This window comes from Dermacentor andersoni, chromosome 1 (assembly GCF_023375885.2).
Source record: "Dermacentor andersoni chromosome 1, qqDerAnde1_hic_scaffold, whole genome shotgun sequence".
Taxonomy (NCBI): domain Eukaryota; kingdom Metazoa; phylum Arthropoda; class Arachnida; order Ixodida; family Ixodidae; genus Dermacentor; species Dermacentor andersoni.
Genome location: NC_092814.1, coordinates 46,734,655 through 46,757,592, shown reverse-complemented (window position 1 = coordinate 46,757,592; position 22,938 = coordinate 46,734,655). Strand labels below are relative to the sequence as shown.

General features: G+C 44.0%; 1 protein-coding gene across 1 annotated transcript in view; it reads left to right on the top strand.

The window, feature by feature from the left end:
* The window catches only part of LOC126543960 (mediator of RNA polymerase II transcription subunit 28-like), a 40,917-nt gene extending 27,988 nt beyond the window's left edge, over positions 1-12,929 (top strand). The window contains exon 5 of the mRNA XM_050191123.3: positions 2,495-12,929. Within this exon, the coding sequence (XP_050047080.1) occupies positions 2,495-2,782 (288 nt within the window). The 3' untranslated portion in view covers positions 2,783-12,929. The remainder of the gene's footprint in view (positions 1-2,494) is intronic.
* Positions 12,930-22,938: the final 10,009 nt, after the last annotated feature.

Below are 22,938 nucleotides of genomic sequence, written 5' to 3'. Positions count from 1 at the left end.
TTCGGTCATACTGTCGCCTCGGCCATGAGGCGATCAGGCTGCAGGGTGTCTACCGGAAATTCTCAGGGATGTTGAATAGTTAGGAAATACTCGGGGAAAACTACCTTTCTTCTATGGTGAGCCATGATTTTTGTGCGTCTGTGTCATCTCCTGAACCTGCTGTTCTGGTAGCGCCTTGCCCCGTCGTCTTTCTTGTGTCCGTTGTTTTGTGCTAACCAAAGTAATTATGGATTCGCACCAACTAGCCCGCCAATGTATTGTGCAAAACTCAGGAAATTTGTGCTTCTATCAGGGAAAATTAGCTGTAATTTGATTGAAAGGGAACGAAAGTCACGCTGATGCTGGCTCGAGTAACAGAGAGGAATGGAAACGAATTGTCTTTGACGCCGTGTCGTCGGCTGGAGGAGTTGCCAGGCTATAGTCGGGGACGGATTTTCTGGACGCCCGATTTTTGGGACATGCTCGACAATTCGGGCCACTTTGCGGTACCACCACGTGCCCCATAATATCAATGCATAAGAGCGTATGAAATTTTGGATGCAAAAACCCTTCACCGTCCAATTTTCCAGACTTCTTGCCATGACCGCAGGTCCGAAACGGCATTGCCACCACCGCCACCATTTTGATTACCTTGCCGCCTCGAACCGGCGCTCTCGCACACAGATCCGCTGGCAGCCGTAGCAACCACCGCAGTAACACTAGGCCTAGACACTTCGACGTTTGCTACTGTTAGCAATTCGCCTCTGTTAGCAATGGTGCCAACTCAGCCTTTGTAATCCTCGTCAATGGCTTCGATGCTCGGAAAGCACGACGCGTTGAATTAAGCCGGCTTCCAAAAGTAAGCTTTGCCTGTATACACCAATGCTACGCGGTGAAGCAAACGCGGAGTATTGCGGTGAAGCCTAAATGTGAGAAGGGGCAATTATTACAGGACCCAGTATGAATTACTTATTCATACACGCGTGCACCCGCCATCTCCTGTCCCATTACGACCACCGATATGCCTAATAAGTGTATTGGCAGGCCTTCAGAGATTTTTTGGATGTGCCTGTGGCGATTTGAGCCTTTAAGGGTAGTAAAGTACATCTATTCATTCTTCGAACTGCCCGATTTTTTTTGACGTTTTCGCGACCCCTAGGGAGTCCGAAAAATGTGACGTTGACTGTACAACTGACCAAGAGGATGTTTCAAATGCTCCGTGGGGTGAACGAGAACAGAAAGGACAGACACATCGAGGAATGAACGGGAAAGGAAGTGTGCGCCACTTCTTTGAAGGAGCTTGAGCTCAAAAAAACAGTGTTGGCTGACGTTGAGATGCAGGTATCCTTCATTCAAACCAAAATAAACTCTTTAAAGCAGTGAAACACAACACTGAGGCATTGTGCGCGGGCTAGAGGTATGTCAGGACAGTTGAGGTTCACTTTCCAGCTGCTGAGAGAGAATCTGATTTGTGACAAAGTTTGGGCCCCATACCAATTAGCTTGCTATCTGTTGATAGAAATAGCTCATATTCAAAAATATTTGCTTCTGTATGCATCTTTTTTTTTTCGTACTTGAAAATGTTCGGCTCGATTTGCAATGGGCTTTACCATTTTTTAAAAAAATATTTTATTCGCTGTGCATTTTACTAACCCCTCCTTTCTTATTCCTTTTTGAATAAAATAAACACTACTTACTATTCAAACTGGATGACATCGGTTTCTTTTTGTTTTCGTTTTTACATGCTTACTAGAGTGACAGCATCGGGCAACATTGTGTCAGCCCGTCTTGACATAAACAAAGTTCTGTCAGGGAATCTTCCAAAGGCACTCAGGGAATTTGCAAATGTCAACTTGGTAGACACCCTGTGGCTGGATGAGCAAAACTGGATAGGCTGGTTGAGCATTACGTCATGCGAAGGCGATAGCATCACCAAAAGTGATCGTACAAGAATACGTCCCCATAGCAACTCGGGTAGCTGAATGTGTTATCGAAATTTTTTTATACATAAGTATTGTTTGTCTCGTATGATTTCCCCAAGTGACTCATGACAGATTGAACATATTAGAAAAAGACACGAAAGAGAAAAATGATAAGCCTGTATTACTGTATTAGTAAATTACCCTTCTGTAATTACAGTAAAGGCACTCTGATTGTGAGAAGAGGTTTGGCAAGCCAGAAAAGACAAACAAAATGCGGGTGGCAACAGCACCTTGTAATTCCCGCATCTGTTTGCAGTGGCATCATGGATTTGATGTTGTCGTATCAGGTTCCTTACTGTGTGCAGGCAAGTAATATATTTGGCTGAGGTGTTCACGACAGCATTATTGAGTGATGGAAAGTTTTATGTATCTGTTAGCACAAAAAGTGTTGCAAGGTCCGTTTTGTTTCCTTTATTGAAGGCATGTGTATTTTTACTGTGCTTGCTTTCTGGTAGTAATGACAGAAGGGGCTTTGTTCCTCAGCACGATAGCATTGATAGTGACTCGAAGCATGAATGACTCTGCTTCTGCAGGATAACACAGAGCTGAAGAATGAGCTGGCCCGCAAAGAACAGTTGCTACAGAAGTACAATGAGAAGATTCACTACTGGCAAAGCCTTCTGAATGACACAGCAAATGCAACTGGGCAGCAGCCACAGCCACAACCACAAGCACCTCCAGGAGGTGGCACACAGCAAGGCATGCCTACACAGAGCCAGCAGTCTATGCCAATGGGTGGTGCAGCACAAGGCCTGCCAGGTCCACTGGCCTACTTGGAGCGGACCACATCCAACATTGGCATGCCAGATCCCAGGCGATGAAGACTAGAGGCACACCAAAGTGACTGCTTACACATGATCTCTCAAAAACCATAAGAAAGTGCTATGTGTGAGATGCGCAGCTAGCTGTGGTATGCAGTGGACAGAAGGGCCTCAGTAGGCTTAAAACAGACCGATTTGTTGTGATAAATATTATGCAAGTGCCCCCATCTCCAAAAGACTTTACCTGTGGCGTAAAATTATGCCCCCGCCTGTTACTGCTGCCTTTTCGTGCATACCCCGACACTTAACACAGACCAGGGGCTCTATAACGTAAAACTATTCCAATATGTTTTTATTCCAATCTCCTGATGTTGAATTTGCGTAACCGCCGATGCAAGCATTGGGCGGTCACCCGCAGGGTTGTCTGAACAGACCAATCAAACGCTCTCCTCGTTCATAGGAGGTCACTTTTGTTTGCTTGAAAAACTAATAACATTGCATACACTGAGTGGGTTGTCTTATCTAATTGGCTGGCAATAGGCGAGGAGCACGCTCTAGTGGAGGGGGATTCAATGGGGCCGAGCCACTGCAATGAAAATCGATAACCGGACAAAAGAGGGTGGTGCCGGCGTCTGCGATTGGTCCACTTTCCTTACTTAGCTTGCGGTGGTTGGTCGAAAATCTCGACAGCATGCAACGGAAGCTTAAGAATGCCGCTAAAACAGATCCTCAGCAAAGAAGAGTTGGCAGAACGAGGTCGTAAACATGCCGAAAGTGCTCGAAAACGTTACAAGGCCACGCAAAGTTTTATTTATACGCAAATAAACCCATGCTCTCTGGCAGGTGCGAGCAGCCAGTGCCTGAGCGATTGGCGGCAGCCATTTTTTATTCCTTTCGGAAAGGGGCAACCTGCGGCTATTCAGAAGAAAACTGTTTTGTTTGGCACATCAAAGGGACCCTGCAACGATTTTGACGATTTGCTACAAACGTACTCAGTCGTTACAGTAGGTCCTTCTGATCATTAATTGACACATCTAAGTGCTCTGCATAAAGCGTGTAATTTATTATAAGGTTTTAAAAATGCACATCGCTGCTGATCGCAGCACACTGCTCGGCGGAATTTTAAGCCGCCCCTACCCATATGACGGAAATCACCCCTATGACGTCAGTGGGGTGAGCTATCTGGTTGACCAGGGTGTGTGATCGATAATTTTTCCAACTTTATGGTAAACATATGAGTTTCGTAATAGTTGTAATGTTAGTTCATTTGTTTTTATAAAAAGAAAGCAACATAAAGAGAATGCATAAGAACAATTTTTCAGTACACTTAAGCACTTCTGGCACACAGCAAGTGTCGTCTGCTTACGTGCTCCGCCATCAGTGTCGATCTGTCTTTTCGCGAGCGCTATGATTCGACTTTGTTGCATTGTGGACTGCAAACGTAGCAACTGGCAATATGTCAAGCTGCGACATCGTGTCCCTCTGCAAGCCAGTAGACGAGTGGACTGGCTGCAACGCATCGGACTGCCGCTATCCGATCGGCACCAGGATTTGCGCGATTGCGGCCGTCATTTTACACCGGAAGATTACTAACGCAATAGCTTTTCGCGAGTCCGGTATTAGGGTAAACGCAAGCGCAACGGGACAGGGCCTGGCCCGATCCCCTTGCGTGTCGTTTCAGGGGATGAACAGAAGTGCAAATGTAAATGGTCTGCACAGTGCAGCCACCTGGTGCCATAGAGCTCAACTAAACACGGTAGCAGTAACAAAATGTACTCTTCTTTGCTGCTGGTGTAAATTTTTCGCAGGAGTGTAATCGTTAACACGTTTTTGTACATGTTTAAAATGTTTTACACTTGGTTAGAGCAATATTAGCTCTTTGGCTGGTTAAGCTCTGTGCCAAAGGGTGGCTGGACGGTGGAGACTGATGAGGCAGGTTCATGTACATCTACGCTAAAGTTCCTTCATCAGCTTGAGTTTATGCCTCCCTCCTTCCGTCGAAACGTTCAGCTAGTGTGTGATTACCGGAATACCAGACACGTTCGGCGCGACGACAGAATGCTCGCAATGCACGCTGCTTCGATAGCTCTCGCTTGGGTTCGACGGCCAAGCGGCTAGCGGAGCGGTTTCGCACGGGCGGGGGCGGGCTCCAAAACAACCGGAAGTGGACGATGTGACATCGCATCGTGACGCAGAACCAGTGAAGGCGGAGCTTAGCCCCGATCGCTTGGCGAACGAGTTGAGGGGGAAAAGCATGACTAGGGAGGAGGGTAACTTGTAATCGCTTGTAGCTCCATTAATACGTAACGCTTCACTTAAATTGTGGTGCGAATGTTCTACTTAAGCTGCAACCTACGCGTCTACAAAATTTGTCTGAACCGTTTCAGGGGGCCTTAATGCATCTTTAGGGGGGGACGCGGCTTTCGCATCGCGAACAATTGCCAAAAAATCGATTTCTCGAAAATCATACTTTCAGTTTCTATAACCCTTTTTCTATCTGATACCGAAATATCATCACTGTAAACCACTTAGAAGTGCTCTAAAAAATTCGTTTGATCAGCCAAGGTGGCGAAAAATTTTGCGGAAATCAAGAAACAGCGTTTTTCAAGCCACAATATCTCCGGAACGGCGCTACCGAGCGCCGCCATCTTGGTCTCGTTGGCAAGTGCAGTTCTCCGTCTTCAAATTTGCCGCTTCAGGTATCTCCTCCATACAGGAACAAGCGCACAAAAAGCAAATGATTGAAGGTCGTGCCGGAGTCGGCACGACCGCCACGTGACTAGCGCGGTTCGCCATTGGTCCGACGCTCGCGTCGTCTGCTCGGCTCATTGCACCTCGCGAGTCTGGACGTCTCCACCCGCCGTAATGTCGACGTGTCAAAACGGGCGCTACGTTGACATCGCAGTAGCGTGGCTGATCCCTATGCTTGTGGACGTTTCGGACTCGCGGCTAAGCATTCTGCGCATCGTCGACGCGGACTTCGTGACGAAGCACATCGCGCACGCAATCCTCGGACAAGCGGCTAAGCATTTCGCGCATAGGGAGTCTCCGACTCGACGATCATGCACATCGCGCGCGGACTTCTCAGACCCTAACCTAAAAATATTGTGCATCGGCGCCTCCAACTGCGCGACTAAGTACATCGAACGTCGACTCCTCGAGCCCGCGTCAAGGCATTTCGCGCGTCGGCACCTCGGACTGCGTGAATAAGCGCATCGAGGGTCGACTCCTCGAGCACGCGACTAGGCATTTCGCGCATCGGCACCTCGGACTGCGCGGCTGAGGTACTTCTCGCGTCGGCACCTCGCACTGCGCGACTGAGCACATCGCGCGTCGGCTCCTTGTATCTGCGGTTAGGCATTTTGCACATCGGCACCTCAGACCCGCAACTAAGCATATTGCGCGTTCACTCTATTATCATATTGTCACGATTCTAGCTCGTAACAATATCTATCATACCACTCCTTCATAAAGAGAACCACTAGGCCCCTTGGGTTGGCACAGACACCTGGCTGCAAAAGTGGTTGAGGCATCATACAAAAGTACAATTCTGGAAAGCACCTAGCAGCTGCACATCTATCACTGGCTCTCTGATCCCAAGTTCCACAGCCATTAGAGAGTTTTAGAATAGGGGCCCCAAACGTTTTGGGGCCCCAAAGAAATAGTGTCGAAGCCACTGCGCATGCGCGAGACGCAAACTGCGTTTGGGTTTTGCGTTGGGAACGCTATTTCACCGATTTAGCGGGAGCTCAAATAGCGTTCCCAAAGCTTTGCGTCAACAAACATGGCGGCACCCATCGAAGCGACGGCTCTAACCTAGCACCAAACTGGGTTCAATTCGCGGTAATGCGTGAAGTTCGCAAGCTAGGAGAAGTGACTGCAGTTATCGCTTTCTCTCAACTAGCGTGTGTTATGAAGATTGATTCATTAGACGCCGCTGATTACGAATTCGAGTGTGGATTTTATGGCTCGTAGGCCTAACACGGCTAAGCTTGGCTGGTGAAGGCACGTAAAGTTGGTTTTGTTGCTCCAAACTAAGCACAACTAATTGTTTGCTGCTTGAAGAATAACCTCTAAATTGTAATTAAACGCGAATACACGCAAGTCAAAATTACTATTCATATCATAAGATGGTATATTTTATTTAATTATTTTTAATCGTTTTTCTTAAACGCCGTAGTGGCGCTGTCAGCGCAAGACGCTATCTGCAAACGCAAAGCCCTATTCTAAAACTCTTCACTCCTGCGTGCCCCAACGCTAACACCCGCAAAGCTCTTTGGGGCCCCTATTCTAAAACTCTCTATTGTCAAGTAAAGATGACTTGGGAGGCTGCTAACACTCAGAGCCTTCATTCACTAACATGGTCAATACTACCAAAAGAAGAAAAAAAATGTCTCAGTGATTGTACTGGAGATTGCTATCAATCAGGCAGCCTGCGGGTACAGGTTGCCTGAATGTACACTGGAACTATATTCATGCCCACACAGAGTTCTGCACATCACTTGGTTTGAAACCTAGGCACCATGCTCTTTTGTAGAGTAACAACAGCAAAGAATGCCCTATAAAAAGAAGGGGGGGGGGGGGGGATGCACACCAGACCAGAGGCTGCATGTACAAGAAGCCCCACATCACAAAACACCCCAAAGACTACAAATTTGGTGCCTTTTAGAGAAGTGAAGAGAAGGTGAAACTTCGAGAGCCGTTTTCTCAAAACTGTCAGTTTCTAGAGCTGATTTCTTTGTTACCGTTTAACATATCTTGACTACGTTTTTTTTTATTGTCACGTTTCTTGGGCTACAGTGCAGGTCGTGAAATTCTCGCTTTATCTTGACCCTTTGCAAGTTTACAATATAGCTATTCGTCTACCCCGAAATTGTGCTTGATGCGAAGGTAACATAAAAATTCTGTTGCGAAAAAAAAAAATAAAAATGCAAGAATGTCGCAGCCTTCAGCACGCATTTAGCCATGCAGTCAATACTTAACAAGCCTTCTATCACGTTTTTTAATTTCCCCAGGCTTTCCAGAAAGAAAAAAAAAAGAAGAAAATTCTGCTCAATAAAATTGACTAAAATGATCCCAAGATATCACTCTGAAACTTTTATGGAAGCATCAGGGAGACATTCTAAACATTTGTGCCAATTTTCATCAAAATCCTTGAAGAAATAAGGAATTATATTTTCAAAGCCACGTCCCCCTTAGCGCATACATGTCACTTTGACACGGTGAGGTGTTCTTTTTTTTCTTTTCTTTTTCCTTTTTTTTTTTTTTTTGCAGACAGGCAGGTGAAGTGGGTGCAGCTCGAAAATTGACCAATAGCCGAGGGCTAATGACGAAAAGGTGTCGTATCAGAAATAACTATTTTTCTTTTGTTCGGTCAAATCATGCATAATCAGTGTGCACACGTCATATCAGATGGGAAGCTATCGCGGTTTTCGTAACGTCGCGTGACAGACAGGTGAAGTGGGTGGGGGGGGGGGGGGTACAAAAAGTTTTTGACCAATCGCGGAGGGCTGATTCCAGAATTGGACTAGAAAAGTTTGGAATAGTTTTACATTATAGCGCTCCAGTGCCGGTCCAACTGAGCCATTCGCCCCATTTTGCTACAATATGACTTACCTGCACTACCCAAGCGTCATTAGCGCTAACTGCGCAAAAGTGCAGTATTTTCGTGTTTTCACGGCAATGCAATGTTTTCAGTAGGGTTATGCAACTACTACACTATACGAATCGATTTGTGAACATCAAGTACAGTCAACGACTGATTTTCCGGAGGCATTCGTGGTACTGCCACCGTATCCCATAGAGTCAATGTCGCAGGTGCTAATAGCCATGATCGCAGGTGCTAAACTATCGAAGCCTCGAACCGGCGCTCTCGCACGCAGATCCGCTGGCAGCCGTAGACACCACCACGGCAATGCTATCCCTAGAAACTTCGACGTTAGCTACCAAGATTGCTGTGCGGCAGCGTGTTTTTCATAATTTGTCGGTGTTAGTAATGGCGCTGACTCCGCCTTTGTAATCCTCGCCAATGGCTTTGAAGCTCGGAAAGTATGGTGCATTGCATGCCAATTACCGAAAGCCAGCTTTGCCTGATTACAGCAATGTTACGCGTTGAACAATTGTCACTGGAAACTTTGTTTCTCTTAATAATACGCGCTTGCACCCGCCATCTCCTATCACAGCAAGAGCACCGATACGCCTATAAGTGTACTGGCAGGCCTTTAGGTGCATATTTTTGTTATAGTTTGCCTACAAAGTTTTATTTAATTGTTTACAAAATTAGTTTCCTTGCCTACCCAGATAAAAATGTTTGTAACATAGCGAGCATGGTATACCGTCCGTGGGAAGACGGGCTTAATTGGTTGCTGTTGGCTTTGTGTCTTGCTTCACTGTTGAGCAGCACTTACTGATTGCACAGTAATAACAAGCTTTGCCAAATGGCTACAGATTACTGCTGCACTATTCCAACTGTTACAAAAAGACAAATTTTTCTGCTCCAGAAGGTCCAGAATGACATTTTTTTCTCATTCAAAAATTGCTCTAAATCCTAAACTGGCTGGACCACCACTGGCAGACCCACCTTTGCTATTGCTGATTGTGAGCCAGGCCTTTATGGTTTGTGGGACGTTCTCTTGGCTACAATGGCTCCAAAGCAGTGTTCTACTCCGACAGCTGCTGCATATGGCGTGGCCACGCGGGCCCTATCTTGAAAGCAATCTGCAATGAGTACAGAGTCTAGGTGCGCCGACGGTTCATAGCTTTATGTGCATTCTGTTTTTGCTGCTTAGTTCGCATTGAAGGGAGAGGCAGCATGAAGGTCAATATGCTCGCTGCTGCTGCCGCGCTTCTTCACTCCAGTGTTTTGACAGCGAGTTTGCGTGGTCATCGAGTGAGATGTGTTCATGTCTGCCTTTGACACCATGCTTATTAATTTAGTTTGTAAATGAATGTTTACAAGTTTATACAGCCGATAAAACTACTATCCTTACTTTTATAGCTGTCTACTAATTTGCTATCGCAATCGATGCTTCGCCTTGCAGTCAAAACTGCAACTTTTTTTGTACAACTTTCATGCTTGACTCGGGCGTGAACGCGTATATGGTGTAGTTGGCCACCATTTGTGAGAAATGATTGGTTTATGACAAGTCAGAGTGTAGCAGGGTACTGTGTATGCATTGAGGGGGTCCTGTAGCACATGAAGAGATGTCACATCAGCTTCAATCTAACAAATTTTTCTATTTCCCTGTAATGATTCCATAGGCTGGCATGTCTATTTTATCGCAAGCTTCTAATTTCTCACTACAGTCATATTGCAGCCTTGACTAAATGAAATTTGTGCTCATTGCAAATGGACTTTAGCAGCCTGTGTGAGAAGGGCCCCTGCAGAAATAGTGGATATGCATCACAATGTGGTTGGCCAGCCATGCACGTTACATTATTAGGGCCAATACTCTGTGCTTCCCATTTGTGGTGCATTGTAGAAACACTTAGGAAACATGAGCATGACTTAGTTTTTGTCCCATCAGCTGGTGTACGTATAGCAAAGTTTGTTATGTTGGTTCACATTTTCTCCTGTTGCTACATCATCCATGGAAAAGCAATTCTCGGGATCAGCAAGCCAGACAGCATCCTAGGACACAGTCCCTCAAAGTGATGTGGCTGGGCTATGCAAGGTGGGATAACCTGTGGAACAAGTTGATTGAGACTGCTTTTAATACAGTGCAAATTACAACTAGCGTAATGAAGAAACAGGGGGGAGCACTGCGGCCATCTTGAAGTCCAACTGCAACGAAGTTTTGGACTGAGTAAAAAGCCTAGTTTAAGAGTGTAGATATAGAGAAGCCTCTGTGCAAAATTTTACGTTTGAAATACAAGCGGAAGTCCCACGAAGTGTTTGCAAAAGTAACTGTTCTTGATAGTGAAAAAAAAAAAATGCCGCCATTACCACTCACTGGAAGTGATGCATGATCTAACACGCTGATCCTTGGCATGAATTCCGTAATCTTGGGAGCCATGCTGCTGTGTAGTTGTAGATACCATGACTGCCGCGGTGTGCTGCAATGAGCCCTCTTCCCGTATGAGACACTTAAGCTACCCAGCACTCTGATTGGGCTCTGTGGCTCTCCAGGTGTGGCTATGCGAGCCAGCCAGAGTGCCCATGGCATGCTTAAAATCTCAGACGCAGCGTGGTGGGACTTGCATCATAGCAACACTACAAGGTGCATGCATCGTATGCTTAGGTGCTGTTTAAAGACTGCTAATAAAAAAAAAAAAAAAAACTATACAATTACCAGCCCTGCAGCTTTGCCATATTGGTTCAGTGGTATGGACTACTCATTTATAACAAATTTAACCAAATTGAAATTTCGTTGTAGTTGGCATTTGAAGGAGCTCTGCAATGCTCCTGAGGAAGCTTGTTGGATGGCACCACTAGTAGCATCACAATGCAGTGATGTCATGCGATGGACGTGACATCGATGTGCAGTACCTATGACCACTGGTTAAAAATGCAATGTGTGGTTTACGCTTGCACAACATTGCGAGTATTGTGGAAAAAAAAAAACTATGGCATTACATTTTACAGCCACTTTAAGTATTGCCTAATTATCACACAGCCACAAGGAAGGTGTTGCAACCACGGGAACATTGAGTGAACATGCCAAGCACATGATGCGTCAACAGCCATTTGGCAGAAGCTGTTGTAACCATAGAATGGCCTCCAACTGCATGCCACCCATTGCGGAGGCCATAATGATGCCCTCAAGAAGCTGAGTAGGCTTCACAACCATGGCACACCAACTTCCTTTACATAATGACAACGCTTTGCCACTATTGGATGTCACCCTACCATGTTAGGAGAGAGTGAAATGTGGCATCCAGTCATAAAAATTCGACATGGGGGTCACTCTCATTTTTCTTGTATTTTAAATCTTCTGTGACTGATAATTTGGGTGTGTGTGCATTATCATGATTCCTGTTGCTTTTAGTTCTTTGACTTGCTAAGGAAAGGTCTAGAGCGAAAATTGTGGCCTTAAAAACTTGCAGGGCCCCTTTATTCGAGCACTGGTCCATTTGAACAGTCCACTTTGCGTCATCTTCTTTGTCCTGGGCCCTAGTGTGCCTTTTCAGCTTTCATTACATTAGTCACGATATTCATCTGCACTGCACACCTAGATATGCTTCGACACCCTGTTTGTATAAGATGCCCTTTTGTAAATGGTAATGAGCATATTACCTGTACAGTTTTTGCACACTTCTTGTGCTCATCAGGTACGATATAAACCTGTATGTCTCTCATGCTGGTACATGTGGCATATGTTCATGTGCAAAAATGCTCACGTGTTGTATTGCAGCAGTAAAATCATCGCAGACCTTGCGCCTGCTCTGTTGTGTACATTGAGGCTGAAGTGCGCGACACTGCTTCTCACTCTTGTAAGTACATGAAAAACATACTTAGCTTTTGAATTATATTATTGTCCAAATTTCTCTAGAAACCTTATGTCAAGGTATCCATTCATGACATGTTTGCTAGTAGGACTGTTAGAAGAGTGGCTGTATGTGCATGAAATATGTTTTTGTTTGTACATATGGCATTTGTGCACATAGTTACAAGATGAAGAGAACTTTTGGTGTTATATTTTGGAACCATGTCCTAAACATAATGCATATTCCTTTTTTTTTAAATTTTGGGCTTCAAAATGTGGCCAACTGAACCACCACGCAGCTGAGCTTCGTGGGAGGGCCAGCTTCTGTGAGGAAGCAAAGGCGTAAAGGCTACTTGTATACTACACTAACTGCAGCAGCAGTACATGGGTCTTGGCTCACCCATAATGTTAACCTATTTGCCTACTACTTTAGGCTGTTTGCTAGTTTTGTAAGCCAGAGTCTAGAATTATTCACTCGACGGCACTGAGGACGACATCGTTTGGAGTGTTGAGGACGCCTACAAAGCATCCAAAGAGGACGACTTCACTGGCAGTTTTGACAAGGATTCAGCTTGTGGCACTGATTAGCGAGATTTAGTAGCCGAGCTTACGGTAAATAAAGGTGTGCAATGTTCAAAGTTTACTTTCTCTAACAAAAATATGGGTCAACCTATTTTCAAATTATAATTGTTTACTTCGCTCTAAGTTCGTTATATAGAAGTTAACCTTTATTAATGTTTGACCATATTCAAGTGAATATGGTAATAAAGTAATATGACGTCTTGGTGCTTTATTGAACTGCAGCATGACAAAAGACAAATGACACAGGCAGATTTAACAAACAAGCACTTATCTTGCAACTCCTGTAGTACAACAATGAATCATTACCAGCTTTTGCAATTTTCAGCTCTTTTGCAATGTCCTGGTATTATATCCCCTTAATGTACGTGGGACACATGTCCCCGAATTTGAGACTCCTCCATAAATACATTTTACCCCTAGAAACCTACTAATGGCAGTTTACAGAACTAGTGAGCTTCCGTTATCGAAATATTTTGTTTCGGTTGGCAACACTAGGACATAAGCACTGACGAAACATCGGTGGAGTTGTGCAATAAGGGGCTCTTCACCATCGGCGAATTAAAGTACTTGTTTCGCAGATTTCTCTAATCAATGAAGAAAGATAATGTGTGAAATATAAAGTGCAGTGATCAAAACATTTCAGAAACAAATATAATCAACTTTTTTAAATTGAGAGAGGCATTGCAGTGTACTGTGACGGAATTCTGCATCTCATTTGGCGGTGTTCACGTGAGTGGACCTGACATTTTCATCCTTTTGCTATTTTCAGCCATGGTCAAAGTTACCCAAAGCTGTCTTTCGCATCACTAATCATACTGTGCTATAGTGCCACTGCTGCCACCATGTCGTGTGACAGATTTGGTAGACAATGTGATATCAGGAAAGATATTTATTGTGGTCCGAACAACTGCTAGTCCTAAATGTAGCTATGAACTTGGCCCAGTCGTTCCAGAACACATGTACTCATGCCTAGCTACCTGGTTGGTGATAATGTCCAGCATGGTGATTGCAACAATATTGATCCATTGCTTGTATGTCAAAGAACCCCAGGTGGTCAAAATTAATCTGGAGTCCCCCCACTATGGCGGGCCTCATAATAATATTGTGGTTTTGGCACGTAACACCCCAGATTTTTTTTTTTTTTTTTTTTTCACATATGACGTGTAACATTTCACTGTGTGCCACTATTGTAATGTGTACCACTGTTATCAGTCCATAGTTTGAGATGTACTTCCCTCTTTTATCTGAACCTTTGGCCTTGTATCAGAGTAAATGGTCTGGATAAGAGGCATACAGTAAAACCTTGCTTATATGTACCCATTTAATAAGTAATAAGTAATAAGTAATAAGGAGTGCAGCGGTGGCGTAGAGGTAGAACACCCGCCTCGCGTGCAAGAGGTCCGTGGTTCGAATCCCGGTGCCGGCAATTTTCCACCGGATTAAAAAAAAAAAAAAAAAAAAAAAAAAATCCGCGTGTTGATAAAATTGCACAAACAGGCCTGGAGTGTGGCCTGATCCCGGTGACCAGAACCGGTAACGCACTCCCTCACCAGAGCAGGATTGGCCACCCTGGTGCAGTACTTGGCCACAACCTCCTATATGAACACAACAATCAAACCCCGGCCCTCAGTCCCCAGCAGCTGCGAAGCTACTGACCACGGCGGCGGTCAGACGTGCGACGCTGCAGAGGGTGCTAAGAATCACTGGCTCCGGACAGGCCGCCATTGGAATATGAACCTGGCAACGTTTAACGCTAGAACGTTATCTAGTGAGGCGAGTCTAGCAGTGCTATTGGAGGAATTAGAGGGCAGTAAATGGGATATAATAGGGCTCAGTGAAGTTAGGAGGCCAAAAGAAGCATATACAGTGCTAAAAAGCGGGCACGTCCTGTGCTACCGCGGCCTAGAGGAAAGAAGAGAACTAGGAGTCGGATTCCTGATTAATAAGAATATAGCTGGTAACATACAGGAATTCTATAGCATTAACGAGAGGGTGGCAGGTCTTGTTGTTAAACTTAATAAGAGGTACAAAATGAAGATTGTACAGGTCTACGCCCCTACATCAAGTCATGATGACCAGGAAGTCGAATGCTTCTATGAAGACGTGGAATCGGCGATGGGTAGAGTGAAAACCAAATACACTATACTAATGGGCGACTTTAATGCCAAGGTAGGCAAGAAGCAGGCTGGAGACAAGGCAGTGGGGGAATATGGCATAGGCACTAGGAATAGCAGGGGGGAGTTATTAGTCGAGTTTGCGGAACAGAATAATATGAGGATAATGAATACTTTCTTCCGCAAGCGGGATAGCCGAAAGTGGACGTGGAGGAGCCCGAACGGCGAGACTAGAAATGAAATAGACCTCATACTCTGCGCTAACCCTGGCATCATACAAGATGTGGACGTGCTCGGCAAGGTGCGCTGCAGTGACCACAGGATGGTAAGAACTAGAATTAGCCTAGACCTGAGGAGGGAACGGAAGAAACTGGTACATAAGAAGCCGATCAATGAGTTAGCGGTAAGAGGGAAAATAGAGGAATTCCAGATCAAGCTACAGAACAGGTATTCGGCTTTAACTCAGGAAGAGGACCTTAGTGTTGAAGCAATGAACGACAATCTTGTGGGCATCATTAAGAAGTGTGCAATGGAAGTCGGTGGTAACTCGATTAGGCAGGATACCAGTAAACTATCGCAGGCGACGAAAGATCTGATCAAGAAACGCCAATGTATGAAAGCCTCTAACCCTACAGCTAGAATAGAACTGGCAGAACTTTCGAAGTTAATCAACAAGCGTAAGACAGCTGACATAAGGAAGTATAATATGGATAGAATTGAACATGCTCTCAGGAACGGAGGAAGCCTAAAAGCAGTGAAGAAGAAACTAGGAATAGGCAAGAATCAGATGTATGCGTTAAGAGACAAAGCCGGCAATATCATTACTAATATGGATGAGATAGTTCAAGTGGCTGAGGAGTTCTATAGAGATTTATACAGTACCAGTGGCGCCCACGACGATAATGGAAGAGAAAATAGTCTAGAGGAATTCGAAGTCCCAAAGGTAACGCCGGAAGAAGTAAAGAAAGCCTTGGGAGAAATGCAAAGGGGGAAGGCAGCTGGGGAGGATCAGGTAACAGCAGATTTGTTGAAGGATGGTGGGCAGATTGTTCTAGAGAAACTGGCCACCCTGTATACGCAATGCCTCATGACGTCGAGCGTACCGGAATCTTGGAAGAACGCTAACATAATCCTAATCCATAAGAAAGGGGACGCCAAAGACTTGAAAAATTATAGACCGATCAGCTTACTGTCCGTTGCCTACAAAATATTTACTAAGGTAATTGCAAATAGAATCAGGAACACCTTAGACTTCTGTCAAGCAAAGGACCAGGCAGGATTCCGTAAAGGCTACTCAACAATAGATCATATTCACACTATCAATCAGGTGATAGAGAAATGTGCGGAATATAACCAACCCTTATATATAGCTTTCATTGATTATGAGAAAGCGTTTGATTCTGTCGAAACCTCAGCAGTCATGGAGGCATTAAGGAATCAGGGTGTAGACGAGCCGTATGTAAAAATACTGAAAAATATCTATAGCGGCTCCACAGCCACCGTAGTCCTCCATAAAGAAAGCAACAAAATCCCAATAAAGAAAGGCGTCAGGCAGGGAGATACGATCTCTCCAATGCTATTCACAGCGTGTTTACAGGAGGTATTCAGAGACCTGGATTGGGAAGAATTGGGGATAAAAATTAATGGAGAATACCTTAGTAACTTGCGATTCGCTGATGATATTGCCTTGCTTAGTAACTCAGGGGACCAATTGCAATGCATGCTCACTGACCTGGAGAGGCAAAGCAGAAGAGTGGGTCTAAAAAATTAATCTGCAGAAAACTAAAGTAATGTTTAACAGTCTCGGAAGAGAACAGCAATTTACAATAGGCAGCGAGGCACTGGAAGTCGTAAGGGAATACATCTACTTAGGGCAGGTAGTGACGGCGGATCCGGATCATGAGACGGAAATAATCAGAAGAATAAGAATGGGCTGGGGTGCGTTTGGCAGGCATTCTCAGATCATGAACAGCAGGTTGCCATTATCCCTCAAGAGAAAAGTGTATAATAGCTGTGTCTTACCAGTACTCACCTACGGGGCAGAAACCTGGAGGCTTACGAAAAGGGTTCTACTAAAATTGAGGACGACGCAACGAGCTATGGAAAGAAGAATGATAGGTGTAACGTTAAGGGATAAGAAAAGAGCAGATTGGGTGAGGGAACAAACGCGAGTTAATGACATCTTAGTTGAAATCAAGAAAAAGAAATGGGCATGGGCAGGACATGTAATGAGGAGGGAAGATAACCGATGGTCATTAAGGGTTACGGACTGGATCCCAAGGGAAGGGAAGCGTAGCAGGGGGCGGCAGAAAGTTAGGTGGGCGGATGAGATTAAGAAGTTTGCAGGGACGGCATGGCCGCAATTAGTACATGACCGGGGTTGTTGGAGAAGTATAGGAGAGGCCTTTGCCCTGCAGTGGGCGTAACCAGGCTGATGATGATGATGACTTGAGGATGGCACTTTTAGTTCTAATAGCTGCTTGAAATTAATAAATTTGTTAATTTTGTTCCTTTATGTGGTGGCTAGTTTTACTTTAGATGAAAATATTTATTTTATATTATGGCTGGAAAAGAGCGCAAATTTCTTGTATCGGAAACACATATTATACAAGATTTTATTTGACGAGAGTGACTATGGATCTGCTTCAAAGCTTGACTTCGTGCCTAGCAGCGTAACGCCAAAGCCACTAAGCAACCACGGCAGTTTCTCTTAAGAGGAAGCTTTAGCTCGGGTGCTCCTATCTAAATATATGTCGTCTTCATCATCGGCCTATTTTATGTCCACTGCAGGACGAAGGCCTCTTTCTGCGATCTCCAATTACCTCTGTGTTATGCCAACCAATTCAAACTAGCGCCTGCGAATTTCTTAATTTCATCACCCCACCTAGTCTTCTGCTGTCCTAGACTGCGCTTCCCTTTTCTTGGCTCCCAATCTGTAACCCAAATGGTGCCCCAGTTATCTAACCTATGCATTACATGGCCTGCCTAGCTCTATATATTTCTCCTAATGTCAATTAGAATATTGGTTATCCCCGTTTGCTCTCTGATCCACACCACTCTCTTCCTGTCTCTTAACGTTAAACCTGACATTCTTCGTTCCATCGCACTTTGCACGGTCCTTAGCTTGTTGTTGGGTTTCTTTGTCAACCTCAAAGTTTCTGCCCCATATGTTAGCACCAGTAGAATGCATTGATTGTACACCTTTCTTTTCAATGAGCTTGTTGTTGGGTTTCTTTGTCAACCTCAAAGTTTCTGCCCCATATGTTAGCACCAGTAGAATGCATTGATTGTACACCTTTCTTTTCAATGATAGTGGTATGCTTCCAGTCAGGATCTGGCAATGTCTGCCGTATGCACTCCAACCCATTCTTATTCTTCTGTAAATTTCCTTCTCATGATCAGGGTCCCCCGTGAGCTATTGACCTAGGCGAACGTACTCCTTCACAGACTCTAGAGGCTGACTGGCAATCCTGAACTCTTGTTCCCTTGCCACTTGGATATTGATCATTATCTTTGTCTTCTTCATATTAATGTTCAACCCCACGCTTATACTCTCTGTTCCGATCCTCAATCATTTGTTGTAGCTCGTCCCCAGTGTTGTTGAACCGGACAATATAATTCATCTGCAAAACTAAGGTTGACGACATATTCGCCGTTGATCCTTACTCCTAAGCCTTCCCACTTTAATAGCTTGAATACTTCTTCCAAGCATACGGGGAATAGCATTGGAGAGATTGTGTCTCCTTGTCTGACCCCTTTCTTTATAGGTATCTTCCTATTTTTCTTCTGGAGAATTAAGGTAGCTGTGGAATCTCTGTAGATTCTTTCCAAGATATTTACGTAAGCGTCCCGTACTCCTTGCTTATGTAATGCTTTTGACTGCTGGTACGTCTACTGAAATGCCTCTTCGTAATCTATGAAAGCCATATAGAGAGGTTGATTGTACTGTGCAGATTTCTTGATTACCTGATTGGTGCAATGGATGTGATCCATTGTAGAGTATCCCTTCCTGAAGCCAGCATGTTCTCTTAGTTGACTGAAGTCTTGCCCTTATTTTATTGGAAATTATTTTGTTTAATATTTTATACATTATTGGAAGTAAGGTAATGGGCCTATAATTTTTCAATTCTTTAACGTCTCCATTTTAGTGGATTAGTATAATGTTGGCATTCCTCCAGTTCTCTGGAACCCTTGAAGTCGATAGGCAGTTTGTATTCCGCTAGTTTTTCCAGCATTATGTACCCACCATCTTTGATTAAATACACGTAAAACGAGAATTTGTTTTTCTCGGCAACCACCGTACCAAATTTGACGAGGTTTGTTGCATTTAAAAGAAAAAGTTCAAATCTAGTGACTGTTGCTTTCGAATTTTTGATATAGGTCAACTTTTTAATTAAAGGCAAAAATTGCAAATTTTCAGGAAACGAAACTGTCAAGTTTACCACTCTAACTCGGCAATGAAAAACGATACTGCAATTCTGTGAACTGCATCCATAGTTCATCTAAAGCAGACAAAATTGATATGTTACACATGAATCTCAATAAATTTAGTAACATAAAAATACGGCTTTTGGAGAACCCTTGTACACAACATAATGAATTCACGCAAGATATAAACTGACATATCGAATTTGTCCGCTTTGAATGATATAATGGATGCCGTTTACAGAACCGCGATATCTGTTCTTGATGCAAAGCAATTCATTCTTTAACTTCGTGCTTGTATTTCTTGTACAGTTTCAAATTTTTAAAAATTCATATAACAAAATTCAGGCCCTAAATCGAAATTCTGCTTCCAAGAGCCACTAGAATGTAACTTTCTCTCTCAAATGTAACAAATTTCATTAAGATCGGTCCAGGGGTTATCTCAGAAAAGCGTTTCTGCATTTTACATGTATTTGAATAGGCTGCGTCAGAGTTGGGTCCAAGCTAAAGCTTCCTCTTAAGGTACATAGGGACGCATATGTCCCAGAGGGTAACGTGTAAGCTATAAGAAATATATTTTTGAAAAGTGTTCCATTATTGTTTGGAAGGCCCAGATAAAGAAAACACAATGCATCAATATTTTCTTGGCTCATTGGCTTATGTACACGAGGGGGATATAACTAATTTTATCTTCACACAACCATTCGACGTTTTATAAATTTATTTGCATCCCTTGCACGTCATCCGGCTGTTGGAACTGAAAAATAAACCATGACCATAGAGCAACAAATCAACCTGAAATGTCTGGGCCAGTTGGGGGAAACTCCGTCAGAAACACTTGTAGTGCTCTGGCAAGTGTATGGAGATAACACCATGTCCCACACACATGTTTGAGTGATACAATAAGTTCAAAGAGGGGCATGCGGAAGTGGAACTGCACTTTAGGAGTGGGAAGCCTTCATCAAGCAGGACTGATGGCAACGTTGAATGGGTAAGGCAGGTATTGCGTGCTGATTGTTGGCCAACTGTTCGGATGATCGCCAGCCAGCTGGACATGCAAAAGGAGTGTTTGGAAAATTATCAACCGAAAGTTCTGGCATGCAAAAACTGAAAAAATGGTGCTATGGATGCTGAATTTTGATCAAAAGAGTCTCTGCATGTACATGTGCCAAGACATGATCGCACATCTTCAAATAGAACCAGACTTGCTTCGGAAAGTCCATCACTAGAGAAGGGATTATATGCAAATGCCCATTTCTTCCCATGTCGGCATTGCCCCCTCTTGTCGTATGAGCATGAATTCTGGATTAATAAGTGGTTTAGCACTGGCTTTATAGTACCTATAAATGCCTATTTCTGCCTTTAACTCCCGAGACTACTTTTTGGGGGCACTTTTTTTTTTTTTAAGGTACATTCAGTTACTTCTATCCACAAGAACTGGCAGCATGGGCAGACGCCATTGCTAACTGCAACATGCCTTGGAATAACCACTTGCATTGTCAACGTTAGTCAAGATCAAATCCAGAGGGGGTGAAATGCAAGAATGTCCATGTACCATGCATTGGGTGCATGTGAAGAGCCCTGGGTGGTCAAAATTAATCCGTAGTTCCCCACTATGGCGTGCCTCGTAATCATATCGTGGTTTTTGATTGCAAAACCGAGATTTAGTTAACTAATATTTAATGTTAAGCATTTGGGGTCCTCTCACCATCTGCCAGAGAAAAAGGTCACTAAGTCTCCTTGTCAAGCAGTGGACATGCAACTTCATGTTACACTGCATGGGGGGTTTGAGAGAGATAGGTGCACTGTAAACTGCAGCTTAGAGAGACTTGACTGTAGAGTGCGCTGCATGTGTCTTAAGCAGAAGCATGCAATATCAGCTGGAAGTACTGTCCCCTGCAGTTATGCGGTCCCCTATTTCAGCGCCTCCGCTTCTTTTGTGGTTGTGCAGAGACAAGTAGCAGACGGTGGCTCGCCTAAAGCATTAAACTCTGCCCCTCACTCTGCCCATTAATTAGGACGTATTATCTAATTAGGCAGAATGAAAAAAATAGTTTGAGTATCTCCAAGCAACGGCAAACAACATTACCTTTGTTCTGTCCAGCTACATGGCATTTGCATATCTTAAAATTCTGGCTAAAGTTAGCTGGGACACCCTGTATATGTGCTGCCCTTCAATGTCGACATGGGTCACTGTAGATGTGGGACTGGGTAGGTGCTGTTATTCAATGAAACTCTTTAATGCCGGCTTGGAGCACTGGCTATGTGCCACTCTGTCTTTGCTAGTCAATGAACCTCTTTGATGCCAACTTTGGTCACTGGGTAATGCCAGCAGGCATGTGCCGCTCTTGAATGAATGTCTTTGATGCCAATTGGGTAACTGCCCAACGAACAACAGACAACCCTGGGATGTTGCCGGACATTAAGAATGTCCAGAGGGCTACAAGGCTCAAAAAAATTGTATATCTTGGGCTGTCCGGCGGACATAAAAAACGGATGTTCGGACGTTTACAAGTTTTGTTACCACTTTTCACTATGTCCAACCGACGTCCATGGGATATCTGAACGTCCAGTGCACGCCAGGGTTGGGATTTTCTGTGATCCTTGGACATCCTGAGGACGTCAAAGTAGCAGATCTTCAGGGGACATTTGTAAAGGAGTTTTAGGCGAGGCAGACATACTTTGTCGCTAATAATGTGAATTCTAGAAGAATTAACCGAAATTAGTAATGATTGTTTTATTAGTGCCTCCGGGGGCAGTTGTTTAAACAGAAAACTTGGAGGCAGTCAAATTTTAATGCACTCCCATTTTATTTTACCTTGAAAATTTTGATTAATTTGTTATATTCTTCATCGAATGTCAAGCTGAATCCAAGCAATATCGAAACCGAGTATACCTCGCCGCTATGTCACACGGAAACATCCTGTAACTAAGTTTGAATGAGGGCATGTCGAGGTGAATAGTGACACTGCACGTCGCGGCGTAGGTTTGCCAAGCAAAACGTGCCACATCAGTATTTGCTGCAATGTTCAGTTTCAAACTTTGACTTTTCGTTACGGAGCATTTCTGACATAGCAGGGCTGCCTTTTCTGTACTCCCGGTGCATTAGTTTTTGACATTGCCTGGATCGAGTGTTGAAATTCGTTGATGACTATCTTGAAGGGGGGCGCAATTTTCAATATTTTTTTTTATTCGGGGCGCATTCAAATTTGACTGGCTCCAAGTCTGGCATTTAAACTACCCTCAAACATTAATAAAATAGTAAATTAGAATGAATTTGTTCGCTGTTCTGAAACTGCTATTAGTGGCAAAGTATGTCCGCCTCGCCTATAAACTCCTTTACAGAAATGCGAAGTTGACTATGCTGAGAGCTTTATATATATATATATATATATCTGTGTGCTAAAAAAAGCACCCTGCATGACCAGCAACGAACGGACAGGAACGCTGCCAACTGGGAAATTGATTTTCTGAAATACAAATATGCACACACCAGAAGAGCGGCAGTAATCTAAATAGTTGTCACTTATTTTTTTTAAGTTTCCATGCTAATTTGTCCACTAGAACACTGTTTGTTTTCTCTTTGTACATCACTGTCTTAATGTGCAGGCTCTACGCACTGTCGGAGCCTGTTGCATCCCTTGTTTCGCTGGTTGTGCCATGCCATTTA